The sequence below is a fragment of the Salvelinus fontinalis genome, chromosome 4, assembly GCF_029448725.1.
Source record: "Salvelinus fontinalis isolate EN_2023a chromosome 4, ASM2944872v1, whole genome shotgun sequence".
NCBI classification, from domain to species: Eukaryota; Metazoa; Chordata; class Actinopteri; order Salmoniformes; family Salmonidae; genus Salvelinus; species Salvelinus fontinalis.
In genome coordinates this window covers 51385409-51405812 of record NC_074668.1, presented here as the reverse complement: position 1 = coordinate 51405812, position 20404 = coordinate 51385409, and the positions used below count along the sequence as shown (strand labels likewise).

General features: G+C 42.6%; 1 protein-coding gene across 5 annotated transcripts in view; it reads right to left on the bottom strand.

Moving 5' to 3' along the window:
* cntrl (centriolin) overlaps nt 1–20404 on the bottom strand; it is a 102684-nt gene that overhangs the window by 63013 nt on the left and 19267 nt on the right. For all 5 annotated transcript variants that reach the window (XM_055920540.1, XM_055920535.1, XM_055920537.1 and 2 more), the window contains exons 6-11: nt 13572–13758; nt 13131–13324; nt 7674–7793; nt 6801–6990; nt 6425–6534; nt 5140–5334 (exon numbers count right to left, since the gene is read on the bottom strand). In XM_055920540.1, coding sequence (XP_055776515.1) covers nt 5140–5334; nt 6425–6534; nt 6801–6990; nt 7674–7793; nt 13131–13324; nt 13572–13758 — 996 coding nt within the window. The remainder of the gene's footprint in view (nt 1–5139; nt 5335–6424; nt 6535–6800; nt 6991–7673; nt 7794–13130; nt 13325–13571; nt 13759–20404) is intronic.

Genomic DNA, 20404 nt, shown 5'->3' with positions numbered 1-20404 from the left:
TGCACATGTTGTTTTTCTGCAATGTAATATCCCTATAGTGTTATGCTATCTGTTGTTAAAAGTTGAAAAAAACATGCATTTCCAATGTAATGTTTAAACAGGGCTAATTGTTTCATGTAGGTTATGCAAGCAAGAAATAAGTGTGTATGCTAAGAGCGTCTGCTAAAATAGCATAACACTATAGGGATATATAAAAAAAAAAGTGATGTAAATCTAATAAATATTAGAGTATGAATTATCAGAGTAATGAATAATGGCACTAGAGGGAATGGCGGCCGTTTACTGACCAATTGTGCTATTTTGTTTATTTTTGGGCTGTAATAAAATAAAATAAAAATGTACATAATGTATCCGCCATCGTTTCCTATGTCAGAAAAAAGCTTTTGGATATCAGAACAGCTATCACTAACCTCCATTTGAACGAGGACTTCTACCTCAATGAGTAGGAGGCAAAAGACATATTGATTATCACGGACCAGGCCCAAATCCCAGACACTTGAAGGTGGAGACGGCGCTATAGATACCTGACAAGACTATTTCGGAGAGTGGATAAATCGCCTCTACCCTCCATTCTATTGGCGAAAGTGCAGTCACTGGAGAATAAACTGGATGAACTCTGTTTGAGACTATCCTATCAACGTGATCTGAAGAACAGCAAAATCCTATGTTTCTCAGAGTCGTGGCTGAACAACGACATGGTAAATATAAATCAAGATGTTTTTTCTATACATCGGGCAGGACAGAACGGCTGCGTCGAGGAAGCTCAGAGGGGTTGGGTGTCTCTTAACACTATTTACCAAGAGAGTTATCTATATTTTTCGTAGCTGTCTATGCAAGGGTTCCCAAACTTTTTCACTGTGGCTCCCCCTTCCAGCATTGGGGAACATCCCCCGCCCCTTGTCTATAGCTATGGGCACAAGCACTCATGAAACAAACTGTTCACACCCTCTTGTTGGTGGCAATTTTACACTTTGTCATGGGGCGCAATTTGTTTTGTTCCAGTTTTAAAGTAAATTTTCTTGCAGTTCTTTACAATTTGCCATGTCTAATGTGTGCTATGTGAGTGACAAAAATATTACAACAACATCTATGGGCTAAAAAACCTAAATAGAAAATTGTTAGCTGACATTAGTTGATCTGGACATTTCTGACAAGTTCTAAATAGCTATCTAAGGTATGTAATGAAAAACATGAGGAACTGATGTGGAACTACCCAATTTCGAAATTGCACCTTGTGCATTCTACTATTACAACTTTCAAAAGTAAGTTTAAAGCCGGACCACTGTGCCCACCCTGCTGACCCCTGGGGGCGCACCCCACAGTTTGGGAACCACTGGTCTATAGTACCACCACAAACCAATGCTGGCACTAGGACTGCACTCAATGAGCTGTATAGGGCCATAAGCTCTATAGTGCTCCTAGTGGCTGGTGACTTATATGCAGGAAAGCTGAAATACGTTTTCTCATTTCTACCAGCATGTCACCTGTGCAATTAGAGGCAAACAACTCTAGATCACCTTTACTCCACACACCGAGAAGCATACAAAGCTCTCCCTCGCCCTCCATTTGGCAAATCTGACCATAAATCTATCCTCCTGATTCCTGCTTACAAGCAAAAACAGAAACAGAAAGTACTCAATACGGAAGAGGTCCGATGAAGCAGATGCTAAGCTACAGGACTGTTTTGCTAGCACACACTGGAATATGTTCCGGGATTCATCTGATGGCATTGAGGAGTTGCCCACATCAGTTGCCAGCTTCATTAATACGTGCATCGTCAACGTTGCCCCTACAGTGACCGTACATACATATCCCAACCAGAAGCCACGGATTACAGGCAACATCCGCACCGAGGTAAAGGCTAGAGCTGCCGCTTTCAATGAGCGGGACTCTAATCCAGACACTTAAAAGAAATTCCGCTACGCCCTCTGACAAACCATCAAACAGGCAAAGTGTCAATACAGGACCAAGATCGAATCCTACTGCACCGGCTCTGAATCTTGTTGGATGTGGCAGAAGCTGAATAAATCGCATGATCATTACACAGGTGCACCTTATGCTGGGAAAAATAAAGGGAGTAATTCTGTTTAAAATAAAGCCCTTTTGTAGGGATTCTGATTGGCCTGGCCCCTGCCCAGTCATGTGAAATCCATAGATTAGTGGCTAATGAATATATTTCAATTGACTGATTTCCTTACATGAACTGTAACATGGAAAAATCTTTAAAATTGTTGCATGTTGCGTTTGGTGGGAAAGGGCAGTACAGTTGAAGGTGGAAGTTTACATACACCTTAGCCAAATACATTTAAAATCAGTTTTTCACAATTCCTGACATTTAATCCTAGTAAAAATTCCCTGTTTTAGGTCAGTTAGGATCACCACTTTATTTTAAGAAAGTGAAATGTCAGAATAATAGTGTAAAGAAAGATTTATTTCATCTTTTATTTCTCAAATCACATTCCCATTGGGTCAGAAGATTACATAAACTCAATTAGTATTTGGTAGCATTGCCTTTAAATAGTTTAACTTGGGTCAAACGTTTTGGGTAGCCTTCCACAAGCTGCCCACAATAAGTTGGGGGAACTTTGGACCATTCCTCCTGACAGAGCTGGTGTAACTGAGTCAGGTTTGTAGGCCTCCTTGCTCGCACACGTTTTTTCAGTTCTGCCCACACATTTTCTATAGGATTAAGGTTAGGGCTTGTGATGGCCACTCCAATACCTTGACTTTGATGTCCTTAAGCCATTTTGCCACAACTTTGGAAGTATCCTTGGGGTCATTGTCCATTTGGAAGACCCATTTGCGACCAAGCTTTAACTTCCTGACTAATGTCTTGAGATGTTGCGTCAATATATCCACATCATTTTCATTCCTCATGATGCCATCTATTTTGTGAAGTGCACCAGTCCCTCCTGCAGCAAAGCACCCCCACAACATGATGCTGCCACCCCCGTGCTTCACGGCTGGGATGGTGTTCAATGGCTTGCAAGCCTCCCCCTTTTTCCTCCAAACATAACAATGGTCAATATGGCCAAACAGTTCTATTTTTGTTTCATCAGACCAGAGGACATTTGTCCAAAAAGTACCATCTTTGTCCAAATGTGCAGTTGCAAACCATAGTCTGGTATTTTTATGGCAGTTTTGGAGCAGTGGCTTCTTCCTTGCTGAGGGGTCTTTCAGGTTATGTCGATATAGGACTTGTTTAACTGTGGATATAGATACTTTTGTACCCGTTTCCTCCACAATGTCCTTTGCTGTTGTTCTGGGATTGATTTGCACTTTTTGCATCAAAGTACGTTCATCTCTAGGAGAAAGAACGCGTCTCCTTCCTGAGCGGTATGATGGGTGCGTGGTCCCATGGTGTTTACACTTGCGTACTATTGTTTGTATAGATGAACGTGGTACCTTCAGGCGTTTGGAAATTGCTCCCAAGAATGAATCAGACTTGTGGAGGTCTCCAATTTTTTTTCTGAGGTCTTGGCTGATTTCTTTTGATTTTCCCATGTCAAGCAAAGAGGCACTGAGTTTGAAGGTGGGCCTTGAAATACATCCATAGGTACATCTCCAATTGACTCAAATTATGTCAATTAGCCGATCAGAAGCTTCTAAAGCCATGACATCATTTTCTGGAATTCCCCAAGCTGTTTAAAGGCACAGTCAACTTAGTGTATGTAAACTTCTGACCCACTGGAATTGTGATACAGTGAATAATTAAGAGAAATAATCTGTCTGTAAATAATTGTTGGAAAAATTACTTGTGTCACGCGCAAAGTAGATGTCCTAACCGACTTGCCAAAACTATAGTTTGTTAACAAGAAATGTGTGGAGTGGTTGAAAAACGAGTTTTAATGACTCCAACCTATGTAAACTTCCGACTTCAACTGTACAGTCCCAGTCAAAAGTTTGGGGACACCTACGCATTCAAGGGTTTTTCTTTATTTTTACTATTTTCTACATTGGACTTCCTGACAGGCCACGCCCAGGTGGTGAGGGTAGGCAACAACACATCTGCCACGTTGACCCTCAACACGGTGGTCCACCAGGGGTGCGTGCTTAGTCCCCTACTGTACTCCCTGTTAACCCACTACTGCGTGACCGGGTGACACGACAATGGTAGGCCTGATCACCAAGCTCAGCCTACAGGGAGGAGGTAAGAGACCTGGTAGTGTGGTGCCAGGACAACAACCTTTAAATCAACGTCAGCAAGACAAAAGGAGCTGATCATGGACTACAGGAAACAGAGGGCCGAACACTCCCCCATTCACATCGACAGGGATGTTGTGGAACAGGTTGACACCAGTGAGAGCATCTTGACTGGCTGCATCACCGCTTGGTATGGCAACTGTTTGGCATCTGACCCAAAGCGCTACAGAGGGTAGTGCATACAGCCCAGGCGGTGTCAGAGGAAGGCCCATCCAAGCCATAGACCGTTCTCTCTGCTACCGCAAGCGCTACCGATGCACAAAGTTTGGTTAGCTATAACACTGCTAAATAGTTCACCAATAGCTACCCGGAATATCTGCATTGACCCTTTTTGCGCTAATCTCTTTTGACTCATCACATACTCTGCTGTTACTGTTTATTATCTATCCCGTTGCCCAGTCACTTCATCCCTACCTATATGTACATATCTACCTCAACTACCTCGTACCCCTGCACATCGATCCTGTATATTGAAGTGCTGCATCAATTCCAACTGAAGGGACTAGTTTAGAAAAGTGCTAAATCTGTATCCAATTGAAGGGAATAGTTTAGGAAAGTGCTAAGACAATGTATGCAACTGAAGAGACTAGATTAGGAAAGTTCTAAAATGGTGTATCCTGTGAATTTGCCGTATTCAGTATGAATAAACACTTGCTAAAGTGCCAGAATACAGTGTATCCAACTGTAGGGATTCATTCAGAAAAGTACTAAAACAGTGTATGCAACTGAAGGGACTAGTTTAAAAAGGTTCTAAAGTGGTGTATCCTGTGAGTTTGGTGTATTCAATATGTAATAAGTTGCTCTGCTCTGCAGTGTGTCAGTGGTGCGGGTGGTGTAAAGTGATGCTGATCGCTCGCTCTGGTCCAGGCCGTTAGTGGAGGAATGCACACTAACGACCTGGACCAGAGCTAGTAGCTAGCTATCTAAAGTACTAACATGCTGGGGGTCCCTGGGATCCAGTGTGTCGAGTAGGCCCTGGAGGTTGTCCAGCTCTCCCTGGGTTCGGTTCATTTCCCCTCTCTGTATCTCCAGCTGGCCCTCCAGAGCCTCCGCCTCATCTCTCAGCTGCCTCACTTGCTGGATCCTCCAGTGGAGCTTCTGCCTTAGTTGCTCTTTCTCTGCCTCGGACACCTAGATGAAGGATGGAGAGAAGAGGCTTTTAAAAGTGTCCGGGGTGGATTAGGCTAGTTGATGTGGAACAGTGCTGTTATTGTAGCATGGTCGCAGATCTGTTTGTGCAATCATGTCAACTCTTTGACATGACAATAAGTGACAAGGAGTGATGAGGAGTTGACATAATAGGACAAACAGATCTGGGACTACTGGATACTGTTATTACACTATTAGGGGAAAAAAATTGGGATAGTGCCAAGCCAATCTACACGGTCACCGACATAACCGGTGGGGGGGGTGATATCGGCAGCTGCTCCGCCCATAACCGGAAGGCTCTCCAGAGGGTAGTGAGGTCTGCACAACGCATCACCGGGTGCAAACTACCTGCCCTCCAGGACACCTACACCACCCGATGTCACAGGAAGGCCAAAAAGATCTTCAAGGACACAACGACCCGAGCCACTGCCTGTTCACCCCGCTATCATTCAGAAGGCGAGGTCAGTACAGGTGCATCAAAGCGGGGACCGAGAGACTGAAAAACAGCTTTTATCTCAAGGCCATCAGACTGTTAAACAGCCATCACTAACATTGAGTGGCTGCTGCCAACTCATCTCTAGCCACTTTAATAATGTAAAAATGGGAACCAGTACCAGAATCACGCAGGTCCTCTAAACTGGGGCCTTTACATCATTAATATAAAAAAATGTAACATTGAACATCTAATTGTCAAATCATAGCACCACATGTGAGCTGGTTCTACTCATTCAATTTCCCCTTCCTGTTGCACACAACAAGCTTCCATACCCCCTGTCAAGGGGATTTAAGGCTGATTTGAGATGTAATCATCAACCCTGTCACTTTATTTGGCACTTACTATAGTAATTTTTTGAAATGGAAAAACATGTTTTTTATTAAGTTGAACATGTGCTGTTCATGACAGATTGTTAAAATTAGGTAAAAAATGTTTTAATAAAATTCAAAGTTACACTACCAAAAAGGGACAAATTTGATGGAACGACCAAGTGCATTAATTTTGACAAAAATACTGCACTGTATAGGGAATAGGGTGCCATTTGGGACACAGACAATAGGAGAGCCGGTGTCTCACCTGTTTCTGGGAGAGTGTCTCCTGCAGCTGGCGAAGCTCTCCACCGGCCCTGAGGACCTGCTGCTCTGCCTCCTCGATCTCCCTGTGCAACTGCTGCAGACGCTCCTCGGCTGGGGACACAGTCACACAAACAAGAACTCACCTAACTACACCTCACCTAACACTCACGTCAGTCAGCAACAGTCAGAGGAACAACCCTGTAGTTCACTTCACATACAGTAGGCAGGGTGATGCAGACAATAGGAAAATCTTGTTGTGTTACCATTTCAGCTTCCCCTCCTCCAATTCGAACCTTAGCCATTAGAAGGAAAAAAACTTAACTGATCCAAGATTAGCATCTAGTAGGACGAACTTAACCATACTCCCTCTTCTGTACCTTTAGTCTGTTCTTGGCTGCAGTCTCTGGAGCTGATCTTGGCCACGACTTGCCTGGGGTTGTCTGTCTCTATGTGGCCAGCAGTTGGCATCTGATGACTCTGGATGCCATCTGAGGCCACCGTGTTCCTCTTGTGCCGTGCCTTTCCAATGTAAGGGCTTTCCTCCAGCAAGCTCTCTGCCTCCAACTCCTGGTGAGAGAGAGGGGAAATTAATCATGAATTCATGCAGATTCCAAGGGTGCATCCAAAATGGCATCGTATTTCCTGAGTGTACAACTTCCTAATCTTAATGCACCCCCCATGGCCTCAATTTGTCTGGGCATTGACTCAAAAGCGTTCCACAGGGATGCTGACCCATGTTGACTCCAATGCTTCCCACAGTTGTGTCAAGTTGGCTGGATGTCCATTGGGTAATGGAACATTCTTGATACACACGGGAAACTACGGAGCATGAAAAACCCAGAAGTGTTGCAGTTCTTGACACAAACCAGTGCGCCTGGCACCTACTACCATACCCTGTTCAAAGGCACTTAAATCCATTGTCTTGCCCATTCACCCACTGAATGGCACACAATCATGTCTCAAGGCTTAAAAATCTTTCTTTAACCAGTCTCCTACCCTTCATCTACACTGATTAAATTGGATTTAAAAAGTGACATCAATAAGATTAATCAAGCTTCACCTGGATTCACCTAGTCAGTCTAGGTCATGGAAAGAGGTGTCCTTAATGTTTTGTACACTCAGTGTATAGTTGACTACTACTGACCAGAAGTATTGCACTGTATAGGGAATAGGGTGCCATTGTCGGCGGACCCTAAGACAACAACTGAATGAAGAGATGGCTCATGAGGGGTCTGGATGGATGCACTCACATGGTCTGGGTAATAGGGATATGGTTCAAACTTGGCGTCGATCTTCTGAAAGGCTAACTCCTGCTCCAGCTCATACTGCTTCTGGCATGCTCGCGTCAGCTCCACCGTTTTCTGTTTCAGCTGTCAATACGGCCATGCAGTATAGAGATTATACAGAGATATAACAAACACATTGAAGAAAAGCATCATACACTCACTGCAAGTTAGAATGGAATGTAATTGCAATATTTTGGATTCTCCGAAAAATATAGCTCATCATTATGGTGGTCAATCCCATGTAAGCCACTGCTCAGTATAATAGCCTATCTAAAAGCAGCTGCTATCTACCTAAATGTACTTTGTCACAATAAAAAACAAAAGTGCAAATGTACCTGTATATTATACTAGCTTTGACCATATAAAGTCAAACCAAGAAAAAACAGGCAGCATCTATCATCTTTACATTTAATCTGAAACACGAGGTAAACAAACAAAAACAACAAAATGCTGGCAAACATGAGAGTGCTCTGCGAGTGAGAACCTGAATGGACAGAAGAGTCATGGACATTTAAACAAGGACATGGGTCAGCAGTGGGCATTGGGTTCACATGAATATGTGTGTGTCTTCAGGAGTACCTGACAAATAGCATCCAGTAGAGGAGCAGGCAATGAAGGAGGCTGAAGAGACCGAAGCAGTGGGAAAACAAACAGAAAATTCATGCAAAGAGCAAATGAGAAAAATGGATGAAGACATGATCATGGCCTGTATTCATAAAGAGTAGCTGTACTGATCTAAGATTAGTGTTGCCTATTATATTATAATGAATACGAGTTACTGGAGTGAGGCGCTGGCATTTGAAAAGGTTAGTGTTTTGTTTGTTTGACGCAACCTGGGTGCATGACTTATGAAACTAAATCATCTATACCACTGAGTCATAAAAGGCCATTAAGAAATCATGTGAACGATGAGCAATAAAAACTAAAGAATTTGCTTTCTGTACACACAAACACTATGCCACACCATGCAATACCACACCATGCAATTATTTTACTAAGACTTCATAGGAGGCGCATGAGTTTCAAGTATGGAAACATTAACAATTTATCATTGATCTGCGTGCCAGTTATGTATGCATCTTCTGGGAACAGTTTAATTTCAAAAATAAAATTTTGGTTTCTCAATTTTTGTCAAGTGTTTAATCATAAAAATCTTAATTAAAAGGCAAAAAATATAAAACAAAAAATGTAACTAATGTGAGAGCATCAGCCTCTGCCATACGAACACTGATACACCGTGATCATTGGCGGCTATATACAGTGCATTCGGAAATTATTATTTTTCCACATTTTGCTACGTTAAAGGATAATTCTCAAATTGATTAAAACGTTTTTTCCCCCTCATCAATCTACACACAATACCCCATAACGACAATACAAAAAACAGGTTCAAAATTTTTCCCAATTTGTAAGAATAACAAAAACTGAAATATCATATTTACATAAGTATTCAAACCCTTTACTCAGTACTTTGTTGAAGCACCTTTGGCAGTGATTACAGCCTCACGTCTTCTTGGGTGTGACGCTACAAGCTTGGCACTTCGATTTGGTACAAGTCCGGGCTCTGGCTGTCCTGCGGCCACTCCTGCATTTCCTTGGCTGTGTGTTTAGGGTCATTGTCCTTTTGAAGGTGAACCTTTGCCCCAGTCAGAGCAGGTTTTCATCAAGGATCTCTCTGTACTTTGCTCCGTTCATCTTTACCTCGATCCTGACTAGTATCCCAGTCCCTGCCACTGAAAAACATTCCCACAGCATGATGCTGCCACCACCATGCTACACCGTAGAGATGGTGCCAGGTTTATTCCTGACATGACGCTTGGCATTAAGGCCAAAGATTTCAATCTTGGTTTCATCAGAGAATCTTGTTTCTCATGGTCAGAGTCCTTTAGGTGCCTTTGGCAAACTCCAAGTGGGCCGCCATGTCCCTTTTACTGAGGAGTGGCTGCCGTCTGGCCACTCTACCATAAAGGCTTGATTGGTGGAGTGCTGCAGAGATGGTTGTCCTTCTGGAAGGTTCTCTCATGTCCACAGAGGAAGTCTGGAGCTCTGTCAGAGTGACCATCAGGTTCTTGGTCACCTCCCTGACCAAGGCCCTTCTCCCCCGATTGCTCAGTTTGGCCACGTGGCCAGCTCTAGGAAGAGTCTTGGCGGTTCCAAACTTCTTCCATTTAAGAATGATGGCCACTGTGTTCTTGGGGAGCTTCAATGCTGCAGATTTTTTTTGGTACCCTTCCCCAGATCTGTGCCTCAACAAAATTCTGTCTCGGAGCTCTACGGACAATTCCTTCGATCTCATTGCTTGGTTTGCTCTGACATGCACTGTCAACTGTGGGACCTTATATAGACAGGTGTGTGCCTTTCCAAATCATGTCCAAACAATTTAATTTACCACAGGCGGACTCCAATCAAGTTGTAGAAACATCTCAAGGATGAACAATGGAAACAGGATGCACCGGAGCTCAATTTCGAATCGCAAAGGTTCTGAGTACTTATGTAAATAAGGTATCTGTTTTTAATTTTTAATACATTTGCAAACATTTCTAAAAACCTGTTTCCCTTTGTCATTATGGGGTATTGTGTGTAAATTGATGAGGGGGAAAAAATTATTTAATACATTTTAGAATAAGGCTGTAATGTAACAAAATGGGGAAAAAGTCAAGGGGTCTAAATACTTTCCGAATGCACTGTAGCCGAAATGAGCGCATGGAACGCAGAGATGGCCAATGTAGCCGTTTGTCAACCAAGTAAAAATACATAAAGCCGACAAATAAAAACAGTAGAAAAAAATACTGATTAATTATTTGGTTCTTTGAATCACATTCATTGCGCTACAGCCAGTCTGCCTGCATTTCTATTGGTCTTGAGCTATAGCTAGTGAAGTGCAACATTGTATCAACTAGCCTATTCCGGGCCCTCAGAGTTTTCTGAGGGACAGACAGCTGTTTTTGCGCAAGGGAAAGCTATTCTATGACGCTCCACTTGATATACAGTATGGGATCATCAGATGATGATATTTTGCTCTTTCACGCAGGCCTACTGTAAGGAACTATTAGGGTATCATTCACAATGGATGTTTAGAAAACAGACTTCGTTGAAAAAATGACTGAGAAGCTCAGCTTATTAGTGGTGGATGTGGTTAGAAAGAAAATCACAAATCAAACATTCGCAAATGGGCACTTTATTGCATTTATTCGCAGCAGGTCAGGTATGCTACTTCTGTGTATGCTCAGGCACTCATGCTCCCTCAACATTAACAAGACCGAGAAACCCGACCCATCATTGCTCACATGGAGCACTCCAAACAAAAGACAATGAAACAAATTAACAAGTTGTAAATGATAACCAAAAGTTGTTTCTCACAGTGTAGCAGTTTGTGAACTCTGCAAACAACTTTTCCACTCCGAGAATGAAAACGGTAAATATGAGGCCTAATTAGTAATACAATGCATTAACAATAGTGTAAGAATTGATATTCCTCTGTCCCGCACGCCCTGAAAAATACACTTATTTTTTTGTTTCTACTTGTCAGCATTACTTACAACTGTTGTTACATTAAGGTTTTTATTCTAAGAGAAACAAAAATGTTCAATTATATTCCATGATATATGTGTTGACTGAATATAAGCAAGTGATGTCTGCTAAATAATAAAGTTGATGGCACAGTCATATAGCCTCGGCACCTACATAAAACTGAGTGACTCACTCATTCATGGCTTTAGATCGAAATAAATAAGTACCAACTCTTTCTTTCTGATAGTCTTTAATAAAGAAATGTTTTGGTTATCCTGACCTGGACACCATGTATTATATCAGCCCATTATGGGCTATTAGCAGGACAATAGACTTTAGCCAACACCTCTTTGTATTTTGATACTTTGTGCAAGGCAATTGATCAGCATTAAAAACTTTGTGGATGGGGCCTCCCGAGTGGCGCAGCGGTCTAAGACACTGCATCGCAGTGCAAACTGCTTTGCTACAGATGCTGGCTTGATACCCGTCCCGGCCGCGACCGGGAGACCCATGAGGCAACGGTGGGCTTTTGGTTTCTCTCCCTCTAAAAACAGAAATAAATAATTCTAAATAACAAAACTGGCTTTATTTACAAATTAGTAAGAATGTTTCAGCCCATGTTCAAGAATGTGCCCCCCCCCCCCCGCTCACATTAGGTTATTTGAAAACGAAATCATCTCCAAAATATCATAATTAAAATAAAAAAGTTATTATTATTATTCATTAATTGAATTTAGAACGATATAAAAGCCCCTGAGATATTCTCACAGATCAGATTTGCCCTTATGAAAAATGCCCCTTCGATAATAATTTTGAATCCTCCAAATCTAATTATTTGCGGAGTCACGTCATTGAAAAAAATATTTTTCCAAATACTGTTGGCCTACCGTAGGTGACATGAGTCTTACTTAGTGTTTAGTAATGTGCTGTTAAAAGTGGAATAGGTCTTATTTATTTAAAAAGCATATTGAAGTTTGAAGCAATAGCCTACCCGCATGTGATAAACTATTTCAGCACCATTTCACACTGCTCTGAGACAAGCATGGGGACTGGTCTTGATAAATCAATGAGATTTTTATTTTCCCTGAATCTCTGTTTGGGTTAGACTACAATTAGGGTGTGGAAATGTTATGCTCTTAGTACTGTAGCCTACTAATGACTGTCATGTTGTACAGCGCCATATTTTCAAAAGGGAAACACTACAATATTAATCTAATTAATTAAGTAACCTTTTCTTAAAATCAATCCCATATACTATGTTCTTAAGATTTTAAATTCTCTAGTACAGACAATATTGAAAGCTATCAAATGCTTCTCAAAGATGCCCTTTGGTTGTCAAACTAGCACTTACTAGCATTAATGGTAACTATGGCTGACAATTAAATAACGTCCCATAGAATTCTGCGGCAGCCCGTAAGATGTGCTGCAGTATGATGCAACTTTTACAGGAAGGACCACTGTATATTAGCAACCCATCCTAGTTGTTGCATCTTTAGATTCACCCCCTCCCAAGTTTCTAACGAAGATGTTCATCTCTGTCATATACCGCTCGCATCAGGTGCATTGTTTAGATTGGTGTTTTCCCGCTAATTGTATTTTGGCAAAGGTTTGAAAATGACGTTTTATCGGATGCCTCATTACAGGAGCTACATGGTATGTTATGATGAATTGCCATAATCAAAATGCGATCTGTCATTCTGAGCCCCGTGGGTGGCTGCCGTATTGAGACACACCCAATGCATAGCGGTCCGGTAAATTTCTCAAATGGCCGGTAAATTAAAATCTTACTGGTCACGTTGTCCGGCACCACATTTTCCTAACGGAAACCCTGGTGTGTGTGTGTGTGTCTCTTTCTCTCTGTCTGTCTGTCTGTGTTTGAGTGAGTACGTGCATGTTGAGATAAATGCCCACCAGCTCTGTCTTGGTGTCCAGCTCCTGCTCCTGCTGGGCCTGGCAGTGCTGTTGCTGCAGGCTCTTTAGCTGCAGTTGGTCAATGAGCTCCTCCTGCTGCTCAAGCTCCTCCACTGCAGCCACCTGCTCACTCTGCAGCCTCCCGATCTCTGCCGCACGACACTCCAGGTCCTGCTCCAGACGCTCAATCTCCTCTGCAACCACAGCATGAAAAGAGTTGCAATTTCCACTAACAGTGCCAACTAGGAAACAACCTAAGTGTGGTACTGAGTTACTGTACATTCACTAGGAAACTAACAGAAGCAAACGGGCCAAAATGAGGGACTTTTCTAAGGTTTGCACTAATGAATACACACCAAGTATCTAAAATATACAAAGGCTCATCTAGTAATGAGACCCTTTCAGGGTTTTAAGCAGGGATTGTGCAATACTGCAATGTACCCATTTGAAAGCGCTGAGGGGCCTGCTCTCTCTCTTCCTGGCTGATAGGCTGCCCATCCAGTGTCTCAAGTGACCTCAGATGGAAAACCAGGAAGAGACGGTAATGGGGGAGATTGGCTATAGGGTTCTCTGCCACAGTCAGCTCTGTTAGGTTTTTCAGAGGCTTTAATCTGGACAGCTCATGCAGCTGCAGCAGCCCCGGGTATGAAGAGAAAGACAAAAATGGTTAGCAGATGTTAGCACATGTTAATGCGAGTGTAGCGAAATGCTTGTTCTTCTAGTTCTAACAGTGCAGTAATATCTAGCAATTCCCCAACAACTACCTAATACACACAAATCTAAAGTGGTGAATGAAAATATGTACATTGAAGTATATGGATGAGCGATAGCCGAGCGGCATAGGCAAGGTGCAGTAGATGGTATAAAATACAGTATATACATGTGATATGAGTAATGTAAGATATGTAAACAATATTAAAGTGGCATTATTTAAAGTGACTAGTGATCCATTTATTAAAGTGTCCAGTGATTGGGTCTCAATGAAGGCAGCAGCCTCTCTGAGTTAGTGATTGCTGTTTAGCAGTCTGATGGCCTTGAGATAGAAGCTGTTTCTCAATCTCTCGGTCCCAGCTTTGATGCACCTGTACTGACCTCGCCTTCTGGATGATAGCGGTGTGAACAGGCAGGGGCTCGGATGGCTGTTGTCCTTGATGATCTTTTTGGCCTTCCTGTGACATCGGGTGCTATAGATATCATGGAGGGCAGGTAGTTTGCCCCCGGTGATGCGTTGGGCAGACCGCACTACCCTCTGGAGAGCCTTGCGGTTGAGTGCGGTGCAGTTGCCTTACCAGGCTGTGATACAGCCCGACAGGATGCTCTCGATTGTGCATCTGTAACTGTTTGTCAGGGTTTTGGGTGACAAGCCAAATTTCTTCAGCCTCCTGAGGTTGAGGAGGCTCTGTTGCGCCTTCTTCACCACGCTGTCTGTGTGGGTGGACCATTTCAGTTTGTCTGTTATGTGTACGCCCAGGAACTTGAAACTTTCCACCTTCTCCACTGCTGACCCTTCGATGTGGATGGGGGGGGGGGGGGGGGGTTCTCCCTCTGCTGCTTCCTGGAGTCCACAATCATCTCCTTTGTTTTGTTGGCATTGAGCGAGAGGTTATTTTCCTGACATTGAGCGAGAGGTTATTTTCCTGACACCACACTCAGAGTGCCCTCTCCTCATCCCTGTAGGCTGTCTCGTCGTTGTTGGTGATCAAGCCCACTACTGTTGTGTCGTCTGCAAACTTGATGATTGAGTTGGAGGCGTGCATGGCCACGCAGTAGTGGGTGAATAGGGAGTACAGGAGAGGGCTGAGCACACACCCTTGTTGGGCCCCAGTGTTGAGGGTCAGCAAAGTGGAGATGTTGTTTCCAACCTTCACCACCTGGGGTTGGCCCATCAGAAAGTCCAGGACCCAGTTGCACAGGGAGGGGCTGAGACCCAGGGCCTCCAGCTTGATGAGCTTGGAGGGTACTATGGTGTTGAATGCTGAGCTGTAGTCAATGAACCGCGTATGTATTCCTTTTGTCCAGATGGGATAGGGCAGTGTGATGGTGATTGCGTCATCTGTGGACCTGTTGGGGTAGTATGCAAACTGAAGTGGGTCTAGGGTGGCGGTGAAATGATCCTTGACTAGGCTCTCAAAGCACTTCATGATGACAGAAGTGAGTGCTACGGGGCGGTAGTCATTTAGTTCAGTTATCTTTGCCTTCTTGGGTACAGGAACAATGGTAGCCATCTTGAAGCATACGGGGACAACAGACTGGGATAGGGAGCGATTAAGTTTCTGCCTATAAGCCGGGATGAGCAAGATGGCGTCGTGGTCAGATTTGCTGAATGGAGGGCGGGGGAGGGCTTTGTATGCAGCGCAGAAGTTAGAGTAGCAGTGGTCGAGAGTATTAGCCCTACGTGTCGTGCTATTAATATGCTTATAAAATTTAGATCTCAAATTTGCTTTGTTAAAATCCCCAGTTACAATAAATGCAGCCTCCGAGTATATAGTTTCCAGTTTACATATAGTCCAGTGAAGTTCCTTGAGGTCCGTCTTGGTGTTTGCTTAAGGGGGGGGTGTACCCAGCTGTTACTATAACTGACGAGAATTCTCTTGGTAGGTAGAATGGCCTGCATTTGATAGTAAGGAATTCTAGGTCGGGTGAGCAGAAGGACTGGAGTTTCTGTCTGTTGTTATGATCACACCATGAGTTGTTAATCATAAAGCATACACCCCTGCCCTTCCTCTTCCCAGAGAGGTGTTCATCTCTGTCGGCGCGTTGCATGGAGAAGCCCGGTGGCTGGACCGATTCCGACAACATATCCCGAGAGAGCCATGTTTCTGTGAAACATAATGTTACAATCTCTGATGTCTCTCTGGAAGGCAACCCTTGCTCAAATTTCATCTACCTTGGGTCAAGAGACTGGACATTGGCGAGTAGTATACTCGGGAGCGGTGAGCGATGTGCCCGTTTACGAAGCCTGACCAGAAGACTGCTCTGTCTGCCCCTTCTGCATCGTTGTTTTCAGTCAGCTGCTGGGATTAGATCCATTGTCTTGGGTGGTGGTCTGAAGAGAGGATCTGCTTCGGGAAAGTCGTATTCCTGGTTGTAATGTTGGTTAGTTGACGTTGCTCTTACATCAAATAGTTCTTCCCGGCTGTATGTAAAAAGACTTAAGATTTCCTGGGGTAACGATGTAAGAAATAATGCATAAAAAAATAAAAATACTGCATAGTTTCCTAAGAACGCGAAGCGAGGCGACCCTCTCTGTCGGCGTCATCTCAAGAATGTATTGGCTGGTGCAATCAAATTTCCCCTTTGAGGATTAGTAAAGTACTATCTTAAAAAGGTTCAATGCATCTCATTATCAAATTATTACTATGTAACAATTAAGTACCTGACTGCAATTGTCTTCAATTAAAATTGTCAAAAAGAAACAAAAGAATAGCTTCATTGCAAAGAGCAATTTCTCAAGCAAGAAATTTGCTAGGACTGTTTGGGAGTGGTCTGAGTGGAGAGGGGAAAACTAGCTGTTATTGGTAGACCTGTTTGGAACTCTTTCTCATTGGTCTATTAACTAATGTACTACCTATTTGGCCTAATTTACCACTTGTTTGGCCTAAAATGTGTCTATTAACACATTTTGAACCAAAACTCCATCCCGCCAAAACAGGATGAAATGTCAGGTCTTTACAAACTACTAGGGCTGAGCGATTAACCAAAATGGTGGTTATTTCTCAGTTTTTAAACAACTAACTGACCAACGTCGGTTCAATTATCTGAATTCCACTTCGTAGTTTTTTTTCTGTGAGCTCAATGTGCACATTGTGCTGCACTTTCTGTACAGACAAATCAGATCATGCCCGGACTGTGTGATGTAGTAGGGAGTTGTAGTTTCCAACAGGCCAATGTTCTACATCACGTTTTCTGCGCTAATCTAACAACAATGACCATAATCTATTGCACAGCTAAACTTGTCCGGTCTATGTTTCTTTTACGCCTGCTACGTAAGAGACCGAAGAATGCGAGACAAGAGGGGATACACAGAGAGCAGTTTCTTCGTGAGGTATCTCTACCTGAAAATACATGATCTAAGTGATAGTTCGTATTCAGCAGTCATAAAAGTATGCTTTATTACTTTAAAGAACTACTAAAATAGTAAATTTGTCAGACAGCATAGGCAGCAGCTCTATAGAGATGAGATGACATGGAATTAAATAAGTCATAAAATAAAACAAATGTAATATACACAACTGAAATATTTTATTAAAGTAAAGTAATGTGAATAACTGACGGTTAATAAGTGATAAGCAGTCATGGGCAGTCACTACCATCATCTGACTTTTATTTAAAAAAATATTCTGTGTTGTTACAGCCTTCAACCCACATAATGCAGAGTGAATTTAATGTTTTAAAAAATGTATCGAAAGTGAAATCTTGATTCTTTTTTTATGATTGAAACCGAACCGACCTCAAAAAGCACTAATCGCTCAGCACTTACAAATAAAAAAGGGCATTATCATAATTTTCACAATTCACAGTATTATTCCAATCTCAGTGTGGAAATATACACTGAGTATAACAAACATTAGGAACACCTACCTAACATTGAGTTGCACCCCACCCCTTTTGCCCTCAGAACACCCTCAAATCATCAAGGCATGGACTCTACAAAGGTGTCGAAAGCGCACCACAGGGATGCTGGTTCATGTTGACTCCAATGCGTCCCACAGTTGTGTCAAGTTGGCTGGATGTCCTTTGGGTGGTGGACCATTCTTGATACACGGGAAACTGTTGAGCATGACAAACCCAGCATCATTGAAGTTCTTGATACCAACAGGTGCACCTGGCACCTACTACCATACCCAGCTCAAAGGCACTTCAATGATTTGTCTTGCCCATTCACCCTCTGAATGACACACAATCCATGCCTCAATCGCCTTAAGGCTTCATTAACCTGTCTCCTCCCATTCATCTAAAATTATTGAAGTGGATTTAACAAGTGACATCAATACGGGATAGTAGTTTGCACCTGATCAGTCTTTGCCATGGAAAGAGCAGGAGTTCTTAACGTCTTGTCAACTCAGTGTATGTACAGTTGAAGTCGGAGGTATAGATGCACCTTAGCCAAATACATGTACACTCAGTTTTTCACAATTCCTGCCATTTAATCCTAGTGACAACTACCTGTCTTAGGTCAGTTAGGATCACCACTTTATTTTAAGAATGTGAAATGTCAGAATAATAGTGTAGAGAAAGATTTATTTCAGTTTGTATTTCTTTCATCACATTCCCAGTGGGTCAGAAGTTTACATACACTCAATTAGTATTTGGTAGCATTGCCTTTAAATTGTTTAACTTGGGTCAAACGTTTTGGGTAGCCTTTCACAATAGTCCCACAATAAGTTGGGTAAATTTTGTCTCATTCATCCTGACAGAGCTGGTATAACTGAGTCAGGTTTGTAGGCCTCCTTGCTCACACGCTTTTTCAGTTCTGCCCACACATTTTCTATGGGATTGAGGTCAGGGCTTTGTGACTGCCACTTCAATACATTGACTTTGTTGTCCTTAAGCCATTTTGCTACAACTTTGGAAGTATGCTTGGGGTCATTGTTCATTTGGAAGACCCATTTGCGACCAAGCTTTTAACTTCCTGACTGATGTCTTGGGATGTTGCTTCAAAATGTTGTCACAATTTTCCTGCCTCATGATACCATCTATTTTGTGAAGTGCACCAGTCCCTCCTGCAGCAAAGCACCCCCACAACATGAGGCTGCCACCCCTGTGCATCACGTTTGAGATGGTGTTCTTCAGCTTGCAAGCCTCCCCCTTTTTCCTCCAAACATAACAATGGTCATTATGGCCAAACAGTTCTATTTTTGTTTCTTCCGACCAAAGGACATTTCTCCAAAAAGTACAACCTTTGTTCCCATGTGCAAACCGTAGTCAGGCTTTTTTTTATGGCAGTTTTGGAGCAGTGGCTTCTTCCGTGCTGAGGGGTCTTTCAGGTTATGTCGATATAGGACTTGTTTTACTGTGGATATAGATACTTTTGTACCTATTTCCTCCAGCATATTCACAAGGTCCTTTGCTGTTGTTCTGGGATTGATTTGCCTTTTTCGCACCAAAGTACGTTCATCTCTAGGAGACAGAACGCGTCTCCTTCCTGAGCGGTATGACGGCTGCGTGGTCCCGTGGTGTTTATACTCACGCACTATTGTTTGTACAGATGAACGTGGTACCTTCAGGCGTTTGGAAATTGCCCCCAAGGATGAATCAGACTTGTGGAGGTCTACAATTATTTTTCTGAGGTCTTGGCTGATTTCTTTTGATTTTCCCATGATGTCAAGCAAAGAGGCACTGAGTTTGAAGGTAGGCCTTGAAATACATCCACAGATACACCTCCAATTGACTCAAATTATGTCAATTAGCCTATCAGAAGCTTCTAAAGCCATGACCTCATTTTCTGGAATTTCCCAAGCTGTTTAAAGGCAGTCAACTTAGTGTATGTAAACTTCTGACCCACTGGAATTGTGATGCACTGAATTATAAGTGAAATAATCCATCTGTAAACAATTGTTGGAAAAATTACTTGTCATGCACAAAGACTTGCCAAAACTATAGTTTGTTAACAAGAAATGTGTGGAGTGGTTGAAAAGCGAGTTTTAATGACTCCAACATAAGTGTATGTAAACTTCCGACTTCAACTGTATGTATGTATGCATGCATGCATGCATGCACGTACGTACGCACAAACGCAGTGCCTTCAGAAAGTATTCATACCCCTTGACTTATTACACATTTTGTTGTGACAGATAATTTAAAATGGATGAAATATTTTACCCCATATTGACAGTGAAAACATCTTTAGAAATATTTAGAAATAAATGTCTAATTTACGTAAGTATTCACACCCCTGAGTCAATACCTTGTAGAAGCACTTTTGGCAGCGATTAGAGCGTTGAGTCGTTCTGGGTAAGTCTCCAAGAGCTTTCCAAACCTGTATTGTGCAACACTTACCCATTAATATTTAAAAGATCTTCAATCTCTGTCAAATTGGTTGTTGATCATTGCTAAACAACCATTCTTAGGTCTTGCCATAGATTTTCAAGTAGATTTAAGTCAAAACTGTAACTAGGCCACTCAGGAACATTCACTGTCTTCTTGGTAAGCAACTCCAGTGTAAACGTGACCTTGTGTTTCAGGCCTGCTGAAAGGTGAATTAATCTCCCAGTGTCTGGTGGAAAGCAGATTGAAAACAGGTTTTTCTCTAGGATTTTGCCTGTGCTTTGCTC